Source organism: Alosa alosa, chromosome 19, assembly GCF_017589495.1.
Source record: "Alosa alosa isolate M-15738 ecotype Scorff River chromosome 19, AALO_Geno_1.1, whole genome shotgun sequence".
Taxonomy (NCBI): Eukaryota; Metazoa; Chordata; class Actinopteri; order Clupeiformes; family Clupeidae; genus Alosa; species Alosa alosa.
Window position 1 is genome coordinate 14,687,290 of NC_063207.1, and position 18,726 is coordinate 14,706,015.

The 18,726-nt window shown below is 44.5% G+C and overlaps 1 protein-coding gene and 1 long non-coding RNA gene across 5 annotated transcripts in view; one reads left to right on the forward strand and one right to left on the reverse strand.

Annotated features, from left to right (window-relative positions):
* Positions 1-18,140, reverse strand: part of slc24a4a (solute carrier family 24 member 4a) — a 37,085-nt gene extending 18,945 nt beyond the window's left edge. For 2 of the 4 annotated variants that reach the window (XM_048228472.1, XM_048228473.1), the window contains exons 1-2: positions 17,309-18,140; positions 13,420-13,533 (exon numbers count right to left, since the gene is read on the reverse strand). In XM_048228472.1, the coding sequence (XP_048084429.1) occupies positions 13,420-13,533; positions 17,309-17,471 (277 nt within the window). In that variant the 5' untranslated portion in view covers positions 17,472-18,140. The remainder of the gene's footprint in view (positions 1-13,419; positions 13,534-17,308) is intronic. The other 2 variants (XM_048228474.1, XM_048228475.1) reach the window with 2 other exon arrangements.
* LOC125284515 lies at positions 12,326-13,505 on the forward strand. Its single transcript, XR_007191886.1, has 3 exons — positions 12,326-12,470; positions 12,921-13,039; positions 13,434-13,505. It is a non-coding gene; the product is annotated as an uncharacterized LOC125284515 (long non-coding RNA).
* Positions 18,141-18,726: the final 586 nt, after the last annotated feature.

The window sequence follows — 18,726 nt, forward strand, 5'->3', positions numbered from 1 at the left end:
GGATATGTAATTGTGTTTATTTATGACTTACTGCAGAGTTTTGGCAAACTTTATTCATGTTCCCGTTGTACTTTGTAGTGGGATATTGTTTATCATTGCTTTCAGTAGTAGCCAGTGGAGGAGAGGTATCTCATCTGCACTTGATCAGATCAACGCCCTAAAAATAAACCTGCAATCAGCACTTGCTTCGCTGTTTTTCTGGATACAATGCTCACAACAATTTGGCGATCTCTCTCACTCTCTCTCTTTCTCTCGCAACCCCCTCCCCCCCTCCACACACATGACATAAATCCAGTAAGTAATTATGAAGTCTAGTGAGATTTCCCATCTAAAGAGTTGGCTGAATTTCAGAGTCCATTTCCTAGGGGTAAAATAACAATCACATAAAAAAAGAAAAAGAAAATGATGCCATATTTCAAAGTCATTTTCGGACAAGTCTGGGTGCAGATGCAGTTCATAAACATATCCAACCTTTAAGTAGGCTATAGGAATAACTGAACTGGTAGGAAATTTCCTCTTATCTAGGCAGCAAGGCAGCTATGCACACTTTATATTTCCCGACCCACTTTGTGTGCCATTTCTCATGAGAGATTGATTGAGCATATTTTATTTCTGAAACGATGGCTGCATATGAAATGGGTACAGTACACTTCAACCCAATTCTATTTCATCTTGACCTGTAATGGTGTTATCAACTTGTGTTATCACATACACTGCAGATGTGTGATATATATAATGTGTCCTTCAGCTAACAGACCTGTGCTGATTTAGAAGGCAACACGCAGTCTTTTGTAAACACATTGCCCCATAAGTCATGTATATATATATATATATATATATATATATATATATATATATATATATATATATATACATGACTTATGGGGCAATGTGTTTACAAAAGACTGCGTGTTGCCTTCTAAATCAGCACAGGTCTGTTAGCTGAAGGACACATTGTTAAACACCCTGCTAATCTCACTCACATACAGTCCTAAAAGCAGCATCCTGGGAATGCTACACGGCACTGGTATGGGTTCAGACCAGTCTTACTGCATAACACAGTGGTCCATTGATGATTTCATTAAGGCTGTGCTCCACATTAAGGCTATGCTTCACAGCAGGTCAGCAGGTCGCAGTGCAACACAAAAGAACATCCCCAACCAAATAAAAAAACTGATTAAAGTGTTTTGAAGTAATAACGGAAAATGAAGTATTATATTGCCAGGATATATAACAATGTAGTAAAGGACAACCTGTGCCAGAACCTATGCACAGTAAAAAATAAATTCAATAACTTCTCTTGTCTGTCCCACTCTCAGTCTCTTAGTGATTTCATAAGCACTTTATAAGCACAGTGCTTGACAAGCAAAATCTCTCATCTGCCCCGCAAGACCATGAAGCTGAAGAAGACCATGACTTTAAGCTTTCAGGCCATGAACAACAGCTATGAATGAATGGGTTTGTCATGAGTTAAATCTCTGACATCAATCCAAGCCAATCCTAGCCCTGAGTCGTGAGTCGGAAATGCTGCCTACAGAGTAGGTGGTTCCTCTGCCTAACATATCTGTTGAGTGCAAAGGATGGGCATGACTGAAGAGAACGCATCTCTACTGATCTCCGTTGAATGAAAGAAAGACAAACAAAGAGTGGGTTTCTTTGTGGAACCGTCTAGCAGAAAAGGTGAGTATTCCAACAAGTGTTGAACATGACAGCTTAGTGCTGCGAGCTAGTCTCAGTCCCCTTTAATCAAAATATTGCTGGATTACAGCCCTGCCTAACAGATGAAACCCTTGTTGTGCTTAATGTTCTGTTTCATTTTATTACAAAACTGACCTGAAACTGACACAGATCTTGTTGAATTCAGGCCAGGCTGTTCCTGTCAGGCAAAACTCTGCACAGAAATATGTTGTTTTTTTATTGCTTTCGTCAGCATTCTGCGTTACGTTTGTCGCTTTCACAAATCAGTAAAGACACGTCGCTATTGATCCGGGACGTCATCATTAATATCTCATTTGTGTCAGGAGAGGAAGGGGAAGCGTGAGTGACAGCAAGGCAGCACACGGCACATGGCACACGGCCCGCACGCGAGAAAGAACGAGCCGAGAGAACGCTCTGTTCCGCTTAGCGTCTGCCCGACTGTCGCTTCTTCCTGGCTCCCAGCTGCGCGAGAGAGAGAGAGAGAGAGAGAACAAGAGAGAGAGATTGAGAGAGAGAGAAAGGGGGGGAACGAGAGAAAGAATGAGAGAAAGAGTACTCCCCAAAGAGGCTGCGCCACGCAGGGAAGGAAAAGAAGAGAAAGAAGAGGAAGAAGAAGGGAAGAAACAACCGCCCAGGATCAATCATTTAACAGCAGTCCGCTTCCATTTCACACATTCATGAATTATGACTGCCGGCTCCCTGCTGAACACGTGTCTCCGTTTTGTGTTGGAGAAACAAGAAGCACAGATCCTAAAACCAAGTCCAGGATTTCTGCTTTTTGCCCCCAGACGCTAACAAGAAACGCATCTTTAATAGCTGGCCAGACATAACGGCCTCTTTACTGATGGATCTGGGTTTTGGCCGGCTCCTGGACATGATGTGCTGGGACAGAGGGCCTGTGTGACCTGCTCTTCCTTCTGATGAAGTCCATTAGCCGGTTCACATTAAAATCTCATTCACTCAGCAGGAGATGGAGAGGCTGACACACCCCCTACTGCCACTGCCCATGGTGGTGTATGTGTGTGTGGTGTGCATGGTGTGTGTGTGTGTGTGCAGGGGGAAAAGGGCTATATGAGAGAAAGGCATTCTGGGTAATAACACTAAAGTTCTCTTCCAGCACATTCTGAGTAGAAGCTTCATCATTAAGCTCCATCCCCACCCCCTCTTCACCCCTCCCGTCCTCGGGACATGGTGGCTATTTATGTTGCTGAAGATGGAGTAAAACCCCATGGCTGATAGCATCTGTGTTCAACCAGCAGCAGCTTGAGAGCAGAGGGAAGAGACAGATGAGTGTTTTCTGACCGTGTTTCCCTGTGATGTAGCCACTCCACCAGCAGACCTTCCTGCAGAATGTGTGTGTGTGTGTGTGTGTGTGTGTGTGTGTATGTCCAATGACTCCTCACACTCACTCACTGCTGCAGAAAGGAAAGGACCAGGCCATGTGGGGACAGCCATGCCTGTATCGTGTCAATCATGCATTTACTCAGTTAATAGCTGGTTTGGCTTTAAAGGTGCCATGTGTAATATCCGCCAAAAAATCAATTCATACTCCACATTCCATAAAAGATGGAGGCAGTATACCTCCAGAAAGTGAGTTGGTCTACCCTAGAGAAACAACCGAGAAACGTGTATTGCAGTTTGGCTGGCGGTTATGTTGCCCGCATACCGCCTCCCATGGCCGAAGCTGGTATTATGACACCTGTCGGGCTGTGGCTAGTAATTTAGCATGCTAATTCTGGTTGATATCCCTGCAGCACTATACCTTGCCATTTTTTTAATGACATCATCGCCCTTATTTCTTCTCATTCTTTTGATGCGTATAGCTAATTTTTTGGATATTTTTACCTCAATTCTTACACATGGCACCTTTAACTACACATTCAGATTAAAAAATAGTGACTGTTCGACATGTATGATATTGCATCTTTCACTGAACACTGACTTTAGTGCTGGGCGGTATGACCAAAAATGTATATCAGTATTTTTCAAAATTAAAAAAAAAAAAACGGTTTCACGGTATATGACGGTATTTTTTTTCTCACGCATAATCAGATATTCACAGCATTTTCTACAGGTTGAGAGAGGGATTGCTGCAGTAGATTGACTAAGGATGGTCTATTTTCCTGTCATGATGTAGAATAACTCCACACTAATGGTAATGCAGGTTTGCATGGCCCCAAAAAATGATGCTGTTTACAAAGACCCACTCATGATTCTAATGAAGTGAGGAATCAGAATGCAAAGACAATTGCAGTCAAAATACAGATTTTTTTACTGTGCAAATTTCACAAACATCTTGTATAAAACCAATACAAAAAGTAGTGCAACTTGCAATAATTATACTTTTTTGAAAATTATACAATTGAAAAATAAAACCTCTCTGCTAATATGCTTACTCTGTCAAATAGGCCTATCAGAAACATGCCTTATTGTTATTGTGTGGGTCATACTTTAGTGGAAAAACGTAAGGTGTTTTGTGTTTACCCTCACTACATGCCAAGCCAAGAGTCGCACCATCGCGCGTGTGAAAAAGTCCCGCCTGAAACACTGTCGCTACGGGCATAGCTGCTCCAAACGTTGTGTAATCAAATACACCGGTATGGCGGTATATTAAAAATTCATATCATAATGAAAATATACACCGGTATACGCTGTGAACCGGTATACCGCGCAGCACTAACTGACTTTCTTGAATTTCCCCTTGGGGATCAATAAAGTATCTATCTATCTATCTATCTATCTATCTATCTCGACTTTACCATATCGTATTGTCTATCATATATCTAACAATTCCACCAAATGACAAGAATTTCAACTACATTGGGGGGAGCTGTTACTTTAACTGATACCATTAACTATTGATCAAAGAATGCTATTCACGTGTGCAACTAACAGCCAACAGCCAACCACACCTCAAACAAGGCACAACATAGCTGCACTTCAGAAGTAGCAAAAGGTTGTCCGCTAAGTCATGCTGTATTAGCCTGGTCGTTACCATCCTACGTACTTCCGCCCTAAATTTGATTTAGGTCTCGCACGTAGTCTGGCCCAACCCACATTATAATGGCTTTCATGTAGCCGAGCCATTCAGCTTAACAGTTGAGTGATGACTTGCCTGAACTTGCTTGTAGTCCAAGTTGCTTGTAGTTCAACAGCATAGCAACAATGGCGACGGAGGAAGAGACACTAGAAGCTATCTGCGAAGTTGTCTCAACTCTCGAGGGCATCATGCAATTAAAGCAGGAACAAGAGGCTTGTCTTGTCAATTTTATAAAAGGCAAGGACGTCGTATAACTCTCCTTCCAACTGGCTTTGGGAAAAGTTTGATTTATCAGATGGTGATAACTAAACCTAAACGCACAAGTGTACTACATGCATCACTACTTATCATGTTTTCAAATAAACGTTTGCTGCTTGTTATTCTCTAGCCTGGGTGTTCCCATGCTGGCTTGCGCGCGATTTGATTCACGCTGCTAAGGCAGCCTGGAGACCATGGAGCAAATTTTCACCTGAGATAGGGAACCAATCACAGAACAGGTGGGAAAGCGAGACGATGATGAGCTATGCATAGACGCATTTGATAGACATCCGTGGCACCCAATAAACGGATCTGGGCATTTTTTTCAAATACGAGAAAATGAACGTTTGGTTCCCAGTAGAACAACAATCGTAGAACAACAATCATCTGATAAGCGGCGAGAAGAGATAAGAGGAAAACTGGCATGTGATAAGAGCTGATATAATCTTGGTGACGTGATGCTTTTGGTAAACAACTCTCGGTCTGTGGCTGGCGCAACAGAGATATATCCACTATGAAGAGACTGCCCTGGCGGTCAGGTAGCCTACAAACTAGCCAGCGGTCTGTTTGAGAGCAGAAGTGGGAAGCGAAGAGCCTGAACTCCGGGCATTGCATACGCCATTACCAAACGTTGCTGATTGGTTAAGGGAACTCCAATGATTTTAAACCTCAAAATAAGCATCCGCCCATTACGGAGACAGATTATTATCACATTGTTCCAGACAGAAGAGAAACGTAGTCACAGACGGTAAGGACCAGGCTAATGCTGTATAGCTGATCATTGATAAATAATTGGTAAAAACTGTATGAATACATAAACCATAAACTTGACCACTAGGATCATGGCCCACACACTGATGATAATGTTTATGTGTTTAGTAAAAGAGGTTACTTTGGGTGAAAGTGTCTGCTACATAAAAAAAGTAATATGTATTCCAGTCTGAATGTAAATGAATGTTCTCTGTGAAAAATGCAGCATCCTAACCAACCTACTACACTAACTAAAAAGCAGAACAAATAACTGTCTCTACTGCTGCAGAGAGCAGCAGCACATTAGCCCTGACAGCAAAAACACTGCTGCGGCAGCAGCCCCATCTACTAGAGCAAAGAAAATACGCAAATGAGTAAATATCTCCCGGAGAACCGATACACTTTAAGGAACTCATACTCCAGAGTATTACACAGTGCAGAAAGTACAGTATGCACGGATCAAGAGTGCATCCTCATTAGGCTTTGGATTTACCAATATACAGTATATATCACATTTTCACAGCATCAGCAAGCTCTCTGCAGAACCCCCCCTCTCTCTCGCTTTCTTCACTTTCATTTTTTAATCTCTGTCTATGCAGCGTGTGTTGGGTTGGTGTGAGTCTTCAAACGTGGCGTATTTAAAAGTAAAAGGCATTAGAGCCTGTTATTTAATCAGCAGAGGTTGAGTGGGACAGATGCTGCAGGGGAGATTCATTAAGGCTGCCCCCAAAACAAACAGCACTCGCTGGGTGCACTGGAGAGGGAGGGGAGGAGAGAAGGAGAGGACAGGAGAAGAGGAGAGGAGAGGAGGAGGAGAGGAGGGGGGAGAGAGGACAGGAGAGGAAGAGAGGAGGAGAGTGGAGAGGATGGGAGGGGAGAGAGAGATGAGGAGGAGAGGAGAGGAGAGGAGAGGAGGAGGAGAGGAGAGGAGGAGAGGACAGGAGAAGAGGAGGAGAGGAGAGGAGGAGGAGGAGGAGGGGAGAGAGGACTGGAGAGGAGGAGAGGAGAGGAGGAGAGTGGAGGGGAGAGAGGACTGGAGGAGAGGAGAGGAGAGGAGAGGAGGAGGAGGGAGGAGAGGAGAGGAGGAGAGGAGAGGAGGGAGAAAGGACAGGAGAGAGAGGACAGGAGAGGAAAAGAGGAGAGGAAGGGATGGGAGGAGAGAGGTAGAGAGGGAAGAGAGGAGAGGATAGGAGAAGAGAAGATGAAAAGAAGTGTGCAAAAGAGAGGAGAAGAGAGGAGGGGAGGGAGCGGAGAGGAGGAGGAGGAGGAGAGGAGGAGGAGGAGGAGGAGAGGGAGGAGGGAGGAGGGAGGGGAGGGAAGGAGGGAGGAGGGAGAGGAGAGGAGGGAGGGAGGGAGGGGAGAGGAGAGGAGGAGGAGGAGGAGGAGAGGAGGGAGAGGAGAGGAGAGGAGAGAGGAGGGAGGGGAGGAGGGGAGGGAGGAGAGGAGGAGAGGAGGAGGAGGAGGGAGCGGAGAGGAGAGGAGAGGAGAGGAGAGGAGAGGAGGGAGCTTCTGGGGAGGGAGGGAGAGGAGAGGAGACCCCTGGCTGGTCCTAGCTGACAATGCCCACACTTGTGCACACACACACACACACACACACACACACACACACACACACACACACACACACAGACACACACACAAAGACCATTAAGGCATCACACACAGACACTCATGCATCAGTACAGATACACAGACACTCATGTAAAACTCACACACACACACTCATGTGAACACACACACACACACACACACACACACACACACACACACACACACACACACACACACACACACACACACACACACATACACACACAACCACACACATGTAAGACATTCCATGATTGTGACAGGTCAGATGACCTCTATTTGGCCTTTAGGTCTCCAAGTAGTGGAGGAGAATGTTCTCATCCCTCATCTCTCTCTCTCTCTCTCTCTCTCTCTCGCCCTCTTACTCACTCCTTCTCTCCCTCATCCCTGTACCTCTCTGCACTGCTTCTTTTCCTTTCCTCCTCCTTCTACCCCATCCTATCGTTGAATTTCACCTTATTTTCCCGTATTCAGCTTCCCTCAGTTTCTTGCTCGCACTTTCCTTGCCGAGCCTGTCAGAGCAACTGTCTCCATGTTCCTCATCACTTTCAGTTTTTTTTTTTACAAGTATTTGACTTGTCTCGCTTCTTTCTCGCATCTCATACTGTAGGGCTGGCACCCACACACGCGCGCGCACACACACACACACACACACACAAAGAGAGAGACACAAAGGGAGAGAGAGGAGGGGGAGGCGTACACACACAAATACACACACACTTTCAGACAGACACAAATAGAGAAAAAAAGAACAAGAGAGCAAGAGGAACTCGAACTCTCTTTTACTGCTTGTCTATTGCTGGAGGCCAAAGAATGCTAGAATGTATTATGCACAAGGTCTCGACAGCCAGCGTCACATCCTGCTCTGCTGACTGGATGCGTGCATTGGGAGTGTGTGTGTGTGTGTGTGTGTGTGTGTGTGAGTGTGAGAGAGAGAGAGTGTGTGTTGAAATGGAGGGAGAGTAGGTTATGAGTTTGTGAGTGTTCAATGTTTAATTTCATCATGGTGTACTATACATATGTAACTGTGATGCCTAAATAGTATTATGTGTATGTGTATATGTGTGTGTGTGTGTGTGTGTGTGTGTGTGTGTGTGTGTGTGTGTGTGTGTGTGTGTGTGTGTGTGTGTGTGTGTGTGTGTGTGTGTGTGTGTGTGTTTGCTTCTGCGCATGCATGCATGGCTTTTTTGATCATGCCTGTGTGTCTGTGTGTGTGTGTGTGTGTGTGTGCGCGCGCATGTGTGTGTGTGTCCACCACTATCCCTGTGGGGTGGGGGAGGTCACGAGATGGGGGCAGGTTAACTCAGCCATACACAAGCCTCTGACCACAAGGAGCAACAGAGACTCACAAAGGACACCAATATTCAATAGCCTTCCATCAAAACCCTGAGCAGCAGCTTGACAAAGACACCATGCAGTTCACACAAAAAAAAAACGTCAACCACTGACCCCTACCATATGTCCACATGAATCCCTGCAATTGGCAAATTGGCCCCTTCCATTGATTTAACAACACAAAGCTATTGCGTACTTCAGTGAGAAATGCCATAGAGAAAATGTTGCATCAATACACTTTGACATCACTGACCATCACCATAATTGCTAGAGCCTTTTTGAAGAACAAGGGTGCGGTATTGGCAGGCATGAGGAGGAACATCAAAGATCAATGCCACACATTATTATGGGGTGGAGAACGTGGTTACAATGTCCTATGCTACATACTGTGCATATACAAGGATACATCAACCCAAGTGACCATCTTTTGCAGGTAAAAAGTTGCAGGTAAAAAGTAGCTATTGCCCAGTTTCTCAAACCTTGTGGTGGCAGTTTATCTCCTGAGACCTTGGCAGCCCCTTATACACCACAGTGGCAGTGTATTTCTCAGCTAGCTTGCATCTGCACTGAGCATCTGCACTGTACTGTCCATAAAGGCTATTCTTCATTTTGCCTTTGGTGCTTGGCAGTGTGGCCAGCTTTGTGGTCAAGTTTTAGATGACTGTTACCTGAGTGTGAACTCTGGCTCTGTTACTCTGTAACTTATCACCTCATAAATGATCCAAACATGCTTTAATGCAGTGCATGCCCGGCTGGCTTCATTATGATTACGATGATTTTGCTCTATTTGCCTCTGCACATTGCTGTCATGCTCCACATCTCTCTCTCCCTCTCTCTCTTTCTCTCTTCCTCTCTCTCTTTCTCTCTCTCCCTCTCTCTCTCTCCCTGGCTCCAGTAGCTCCGATGTGAACATTTCTCACTCTTTCACATTCAGACTTTTCTCACAGCTGGCCAACGTTTATAGCCGTTTGCCACATTTCATGCTTGGCTTGGAGTCAGCGGTGTCCTCGCAGGGGTGGGCACTCAAAGTTCCAGTGGTCCACACTGATCGTCGACACGGAAGGGCAGCGGAAAAAAGGTTCCGGAAATTTCTGCAATTGTCCGCCAGACAGCCACTGCTGGATTCATAGATTCTGTTCTCTGAATTCAGCCTTCTGTTGGAGGACCGGACGCCTAACCTGACTATTTGCTGGTGTCACAGATCAGTAAATACGAGCTGTTCACTTCCCAGCTAGTAATGATTAGAATGGGACGTTAAAACGCTGCCATCATAACAACTCACCTCATGCCCCCCCCCCCAAACAATCTATGATGAGTTGCCTCCTTGACTAGACATGGGCCATTTTAAATGGATTGTGATGCACTGACTCTTGTGCTTTACCGTACTAAGACATGAACGGAGAGAGGGGATGTTCAGGCGATGCTAGGTGACCTTCGTCCTTGCTGTCCTTCATGGAGACCCTCCATCAGCCTGCGCCCTCCCTCACCGCTCACCAGAGGGCCTCAGGCTCTGATCGTGATGGGGTAGGGGGGATTATCGGGGCCCTACTGCCCTGTCCTGGGGCATTCACCAGGCTCCTGTGACGCCACACACTTGGGCTGGACGGACCGTTCGTCTATCTGCCCCCCCCACACTAGCCACCCTCTAGGGAGAGAGAGCAGTGGCCGCCGAGACGCTTGACATTTCATTTGCATCCAGTCAGGGAATTTCCATCCACACTTAGCAAGCAGACTGTCTAACGACATTAGAATAACGTCCGACTACAGAGAGGGCGACTGCAGCCGGTGGCAGGACTGGACCTGGCGCGGCACTGCATCTATGTTTGGACAGGATGTCAACTTGTGAACGCAATTTACTCCCATGTGCGTTTGCAACAAGTTACGATCGTCACTGTCATATACATTCATCGTCGCCATTAGGGTGAGAGGACTTCACCACCTCTCAGAAGCAATGGCTGGTACATAGCAAAGACAGGAGATTATCACACAACTTCAACAGCAGTTAGTTTTACACCAGCACTCAGACAACCCTGGATTTATCCCTAGTATTTATGAAGTACTTCAATGTACCTATTTGGATGTCACAGCATATACACTATGCAAAGAATGCCTTTTAGGCTTTTTTGTTTCAGTGTCAGGATTATAATTAATGCAAACGAAGATGTACACTTCAAAAGAATTCAGCCCTTTCAAATGTTCGGAAATGTCTCTTTACTAATAATGAATGCAGTAGTTAGGAATGTACCATTTTATATTCTTTACACAGAGGACAAGATGAGATAGATAATACACTGGTTCTTTTGAATTGGCTCTGACACTATAAAAATGTTCATGTATAATACATTACTAAGATGACAAAGGCACAGGAAGTGTGTTCATTTAATGACCCACTCCTTGCGAGCCAGCATCTGTCCCAATCAAAGATCCCCCTTCAAACTCATTTCAAAGTGACTTTGAAACATGACTGGCTTGACCATACGCTATGCGAGTGTCAGTCCATCTGCATTGCTGTCATGTTTCAAGCTCATTATGACTGAGCAATCAGGTTAACAAGCCATGTTTTCTATTTTTCAAAAATCTCCTACATTTCTCCAGTCAACCAGCCTTTTCAGCAAGCGTCTGCATGCACCCTAACTGTATGCTCAATTATTTATGGTGAATTGACACATTTGTGTACATGGCGATGCATGATAGTGCACATTACACTGTATGTGTTGCTCCACATGTGCATTTGCATCTATGCATGTGCATTATTAATCGTTTTCTTATGAAGAATATATAATATTATAATATAATATATAATAATATATAATAATGTTGCTGTCATTTTTATAATTATGCATGCATTACAGACTGCAGTACAGATCCACCCACATTGCAGCTGTGGTCCAAGCAACCCTATACCTAAACCAGAACCGACGTGGATTAACTGCCAAAAATAAAATAAGATAAAATAAAATATAAAAAGACACTAATCCACTAATCTGCAAACATGGCCTTTTCCCTCTGACACGGTAGTCATTCACATTCAAGCACCCTGCCCCGCACTACTGTAAATAATCAAAAAAAAACGACTCAGACCCTGCAAGATATCCTCTTCCTGTCAGCCCAAAGTGCTAACTGTGCACTCGCCTCGGAACTGTATCATAAGCACGACTCGCTCGCCCTTTTTCCTTCATGAGTGTCCAAGGCGGTCGACTCTGCCCCTGGGTTTTTCATGAGTGTCCAAGGCGGTCGACTCTGCCCCTGGGTTTTTCATGAGTGTCCAAGGCGGTCGACTCTGCCCCTGGGTTTTTCATGAGTGTCCAAGGCGGTCGACTCTGCCCCTGGGTTTTTCTTTCTCTTTTTCTTTTTTCTTCTTCCTTCCTTTTTTCTTTTTTGATGAGTAACGGAGGAACAGTCATTCAATACTCTCGGTTGGGTCAGAGGCAGAGTCAGATGAAGGGAGAGCTAAATATAGACCCTTTCAACAAGGTAAACAAAAACAATGCTTGAACGTTCTATTTGGGCCCCAATCTACTTCCTCTGCATTAAGATAACATATGGAATGTTAAAACGGAAGCCTTGTGGGGTCAACTATGATGCTGAGAATGGAACTCTCTTGAAAGGGTCCATAGTGCTGTCTGTGCCGTTATTAGACCGCATGCACGTGGCAGCCCTGGCCCCTAAAAGTCTCTCAAATACATCAATCCATTTTTTTTTCTTTTTCTTTTTTTAAAAAGAGAGTGCGAGTGAAAAATGTGACTGTGGAAATCAGAGGTAAAGACTGAATGGGAAGGAGGATGGGAAGAGGTGACAAGTGAGTAACAACCTCTTCACCTCTACGCTCAGAAAGCACACACGGGTTTTAAAATTCGTCTTTCCAACAATTCACAGTCAGTTTTCCAGGAACTGTGCCAATGTCATGATTGAACTCGCACGAGTTATGCGTGATGAATAATTTTTGTAATTACTGTACATGGACCACTGTTAAATGAGATGTGATTCAGGAGAAGTGACAGAAAAGGTGGGTAACAATGTCAGCACAATCCAGAATGTCACTCACTCAGGACTGGTACAAACACTCTCTCACATAACATGACTATACTGAGCATTGGTGCAGGGCTATCTGCACAACTCACGCTTACTCAAGTTATGTAAAGATCAAACCAAAAGCATCCTATAGTGAGTACTATTTAAATTATGATGACCAGTCTAGAGATGCCAACATCCTAAAGTAAACTCAGGATCTGGTGCTCATTAAACACAGACAAATGTATCAAGACTATTTTGGACTACTTTGGAGATGGAGAGGTGTCTAGATGCAGTCAATCAAATGCCAGAGGCAAGATGCTCATATTCCGTGTTCCAACTACCTGAAAAGGCTTGGTATGTGTCAACTAATGGTTTCAATCTAACTCCTATTTAGATGTATTGAATGATTACTAACACTATCACTCATAAGAATAACTGGGACGATGACATAGTAAGGGTATGGGGAACGTGATAACAGTTCTAACAGTACCTGGTTCTGTGCAGTTCTTCTGTTGGGGCTATGGGGAACGTGACAACAGTTCTAACAGTACCTGGTTCTGTGCAGTTCTTCTGTTGGGGCTATGGGGATTGTGATAACAGTTCTAACAGTACCTGGTTCTGTGCAGTTCTTCTCTTGGGGCTATGGGGAACGTGATAACAGTTCTAACAGTACCTGGTTCTGTGCAGTTCTTCTCTTGGGGCTATGGGGAATGTGAAAACAGTTCTAACAGTACCTGGTTCTGTGCAGTTCTTCTGTTCCGTCTCATTGTCTCCCGCTGTGGCCATCAGCCTCCGGCCCAAGCGATCGGTGGCCACAAACGTCCCTTCCTGCATCACCAGGCCGTGCCCTGCAAAAGACCCAGTCACACGTCACTAATATCATCAACCATCCATCCATCTATGGTCCGTCCCTCCATCTGTCCACCCAGTATCCTGCTACTGTTGCAAGCTGGTCAATGAAAAGTCTGATCCCTGCGGAAACCCTATGATGACCCTGTAAAGGGTTTATGACTCAGTCACTGGTCACTTGAACTGCGGTATGGATGAAAATGGTACTCTGGATTTAAAACTCTATCCCCAGGATAAGTAGCTGATGGAGCACTTATTTGCGGATTTACATTTATTAATCTCACCAAACATACAGGGCTCCCATTGTAATACCATTACATACACATACACACTATTTAGGCATCACAGTTACATATGTACAGTACATCATGGTGAAATTAAACATTGAACACTCACAAACTCATAACCTTCTCTACCTTCATTTCAACACACAAACACACACACACACCCATCCTCAGAGACTCATAAATCATACGCCACAGTCCTTAGTGGTAGTGGAGGACCTGCTCAGTTTAAAATTCAACCACTGATTAAACAGTGGACTCCCTGCCGGCCATTATCATTCCAGATGCGTGCTCCTGATATAATGACGGGCTCACATCTGTGGACGAGCAGCCCTCACAAAGCATCTGGGAGGACGGTGGACGGCTGCAGACCCTCCCTGCCTCGGTCCCTTTTCCCACCCGCTGCTAACAGGTGGAGCAGCCTCATCTTCATGATATCATGCTGGAGTAATCCTTTAAGCCCCATGTTGTTCTAATGTAATTAATAAACACCAGGGGGATGTGTCGGGACCAAATATACACCTCTTTCTGTAACTCTGCCAAGGATGAGGGGCTTAAGTCAGTAACTGCCTTCCTCCTTCAGAAATACTGGAAAGAGACTGTGTGCTATAATTAAGAATCTACTGATGTGAAATTCACAGACAACTACTGTACAACAGAAACATCAGTAGATTTTTAATAATAGCGCACAGTCTCTTTCCAATCATATTGCATACTTTAATTCATACTGATGCATGAGGTGAATTTTAAAAAACCATAACTTTAAAAGTAATCCTATACTGACTTAATTAAAACATCCTGCCATCTTAATGCCAGGTGTGAATACAATGTGGTACTCTGCAATATTTCTCTGGATTCCGAATTTTTCTTATGTTCCATAGAGTATGTGTATGTCTGTAACAACCCAATGTCATTTCAAGGCTGCGATGAACACCAGGGTCTGGTGCACAGCAGAGGGTTTTGTCTTTTTTAGGGGGTTGGAGCAGAACCAAATAGTTCACCAGGGACAAGCTCAGGATAGCGTGAAAAAAGGAATGACGCTGACTTCACTTTGAAGCCCAGCCAATGATGCACTCCACGTCATGCCACTGCATCCCTGAGCCAAACAATGCTGATGCAAACCCTGCAGTCTGACTAGGAGTGTCTTTAAGGACAACAGTCGAGTGAGCTGATGATTTATGATCTAGATAAGTTTTGACACAATTGTTTGCTATTGGTCATACATTTGTATTTTAATAAAATAACTGCTGTGTGTGTGTGTGTGTGTGTGTGTGTGTGTGTGTGTGTGTGTGTGTGTGTGTGTGTGTGTGTGTGTGTGTGTGAGAGAGAGAGAGATGCGTTATTCTGCGCTATTCTGTCCTGAGGCCTTGTGTATTCCACTTCATGAAATGAAATATGATTTCAGATTACCACAGAAAATAATATTCACTAGTGTAATCCCAGCTGTTGTAAATGCAGACCACATTTGCTTTAGAAAGCAAAAGTGCACAAATAACACACAGCATGCTATTTTGAAACCAAATATACTACAGTCTTCTGTAGTGGTCCTTTACCATAACATTTAAGGACATGAAATCATTTGAAAGGCCTATTATTAGCCTATTATTAGCCTGGCTCCGCCTGTCTATGTACTTCTGCTCGATTTCTTTTCCTTACAGTACTCCCAGTACAGAGAGTATCCAGGTTATATTATTATATATATTATTATATTACTTGGATCAATGGTTTGTTTTAGAACCATTTAACAGGGTTCCGGCTATCTACTTCACAGCAGGTGTTGAACTTGGAGAATCCTGCTTGATATCAAAGGGGACCTAAAGATCTTGACATAAGGGTGCAGTACACTGCCAGCTACTGATCCACTATAGGTCACTTAAAAACACACATTTATATAATTGGTCATCAACCCCTGTGACTTTACCATATAATTAAACTGTTAAACATCAATGATTTAATATCAATAATAAGACCCTGATAAATACAATGTCTCTCAATTACTCATATCTTCAGATGTTTTAAATGGATGACTAATGGAAGAATTAAATAGATTTATCACTTGAAAAGGGTTCTCTACATCTTCAAATACCTTTGGGATTAACTACAACATACATTCTAAGCCAGGCCCCAATTGTCCAATATCAGTGCCTGACCTCACAAATACCTTTCTGAATAAATGGGCCAAAATGTTCAGTCTAAAATATTGTGGAAATCCATCCCAAAAGAGTGGAAGCTTTTACAGCTGTAAAGGGGGGGGGGACCAACTCCACTCCATATGAATGAATACCTATGGATTTAGAATAGTATGTCGTTTAAGTTCCTGTGCAATGAAAGGCGTCCCAATACTTTTGTCTATGTAGTGCAAAATTGAAAATTATTCCTGACGAGTCAAATGTGCGTTCAGCGAGTAGCCTACTCGACACAACTAGGATTGACACTCATGACCGACTGTAACCTACCGTGGATAGCCTACATCTCACATTCTCTCCCGCGCTCCTGCGTGTTAGTGTTGTGAACGGATCAAGCGTTGTCACTCACGGAAAGAGAACGCGAGAGAGAATGAGGGAGAGACTCCACATTCCATCAATGGTGACGGAGTGAGCCGCCTCTGATATGAGATGTTGCGAACCTCCGCTCCCTATACTATCCTCTGGCGACTCCACTCCCGCAGCTATTCCCCAAGCTGGACATCTACGGTGGGAGCTGCGTGACGCGAAATCAGATAATCACGTAGGAGAGAGAGAGAGAGCGCATGAGGATCAAGCCAAACGAACGCCTATTGTGTAATGCCTGATTCTCCGCTGATGATGATCGAGACAGAGAGACAGAGAGAGAGAGAGAGAGAGAGCAATTTTCACAGTGCGGCACACTAAAATTAGTTGTAGTCGGGCACATGCCTTAATCGGGAACAATGTGAAGAAGGGGAGACACATCGCCATCCCCACGGCAGCTGAGGCCAACCCTCCTTCCCTCTCGCTTAGGCTACAGCAGGTGTCCGAGCAGAGACAAATTCAATAGAGCGGGCATATGGGTCGAAGCCTCCGCACTGTTATTCTAGGTGTTCAAGTCTTGTGTAATCGTTTTACAGAAAATCCCTCTCTGGTAATGAATTTGCCAAGATGGGCAAAATAGTAAATACATTATTTAACGTAGGGAGCGCGCTCCGCAAGTAAAATTACATCTCGCATCATTCTCTGAATTAGGCTACGGAGGGGTTGACAGCCCTGTGTTGACCTGTCATGAACACCAAGCGTTAATTCGTTGCAGTCCCGAAACACATGTGGGTTGTAACGTTACAGTATTCTTAAGTATCCAACAGATAAATCAACCGCACATCACGGCAACCTCCAGTGCGTATCAAATTGCGCTATATCATCGTATAACCTTTGGTCACCGTCTCAAAACTACTACTGTATACAAGAGGTATCCTGTGTAGACTAGTTTCTCGCAACATTTATTACCTGCAATAAACCATTCTGGCTTTGAAACTCACCTGTTTTTGTGAGGAGCGCAGACATACACCACGCCAAGAGGAGAACACTGCAGATGAAACAGACTTGTACGAAGAGCATTTCTCTTCTCTTTCGAACTTTAAAGATTTTGGCAATCATTGTCTTTTTCGACATGGTGCCACGCATGTCCGCCTCTGGATCCATGATCGGATGCTAAGGCGGAGGTCAACGTTTTCAATGTGGTTCCTGATCTGCAGATGATTGGGACTATGGGGATCGTCCGAATTCGGTGTTCAGTCAGCCCTGCCTCCGAGTGCGGTCCTCATCACAAGGGTCGGAACGCAGTCAAATTTCGAGTGGGTCAGTGAGGCTTGCAGCTCGTATGTGTGAGCTTCCCGTCTCAGGTGCTGCCGAAATGTCGTCTAAGATGTTGGGTTATTAAAGACGTTGGTGAAAATAATCGAAGTCCCGCATCAAGCAAACGTCGACCTGTTCTTTTCAAACGTCTTAGATTGCAATCACTGCATTTTCAGGTGGAGCTGTTCCGAAGGATGAAACACTGACCGGCCCTTCCCCTGTTTTGTATATTGCACACAAACAGCCCACAGCTCCGCGGTCTGTCCCCAATTGCCTGCTCCAGCCGAAAGAGATTCCCTCACAGAATTGATGTGTTGCACCTGCTCACACGTGTTTCCATTCCGATTGTGGCGTTTATCGTGGCTCGTTATGTATTGTCAGATGACATTAAAAAGCTTTGGTTAGAAAAATATTTTCAAAACATAATAGGCTGCAGCACATTCGGACAGATACATTTCGGCTGCCACATGCAGTGGCAACTTTTCCATGTGAGTGAGTGTTACGCTTGGACACGTGATTCTTGACAGCAAACGGTATTTCACGCTGATGCTGTTTCCATTAGCGGGTACCACCGGTCCTGCTTTGCGAACTAGGCTGCGTTAAAAATGAGGCGTAACACGCCCTTTCGAGTGTCATCTGTGAAAACAGTTTAAACACAGGTTTTAGAGGTTGGACATATACTTCCCTATCCATACACATTTTTCATTGGGAAGCCATATCAAAGTCATACTCAAACACATGAATTAATTGATTGCCTTCATTCAATGACCTAGCCTATTATGGTGTTAATGTATGTATAGGGGAACACATGATTAATTTCACCCTCCATAGTATACCCCAGAGTCCTCAACAATTGTTACTCAAAGTGTTGCAATCCACTTAAAATGGATTCAGTCATCTAAATAGACTTCAAAGCAATTCTTCTTTCAACTCTTTCAAGTCAGTATTGGCACTCCCAATGCTCTCCCTCCGCCCCACCCCATCTGGTCATGTGCTCCCTCCCAGAGGCTTTGGTCTAGTCCCAGGCAGGCTCTGCTCTCAGCTGACTGCTCTCTCAGCTATCTAAGCAGTAATCACCACAGGTCCTGGTGGGAAGAATGAG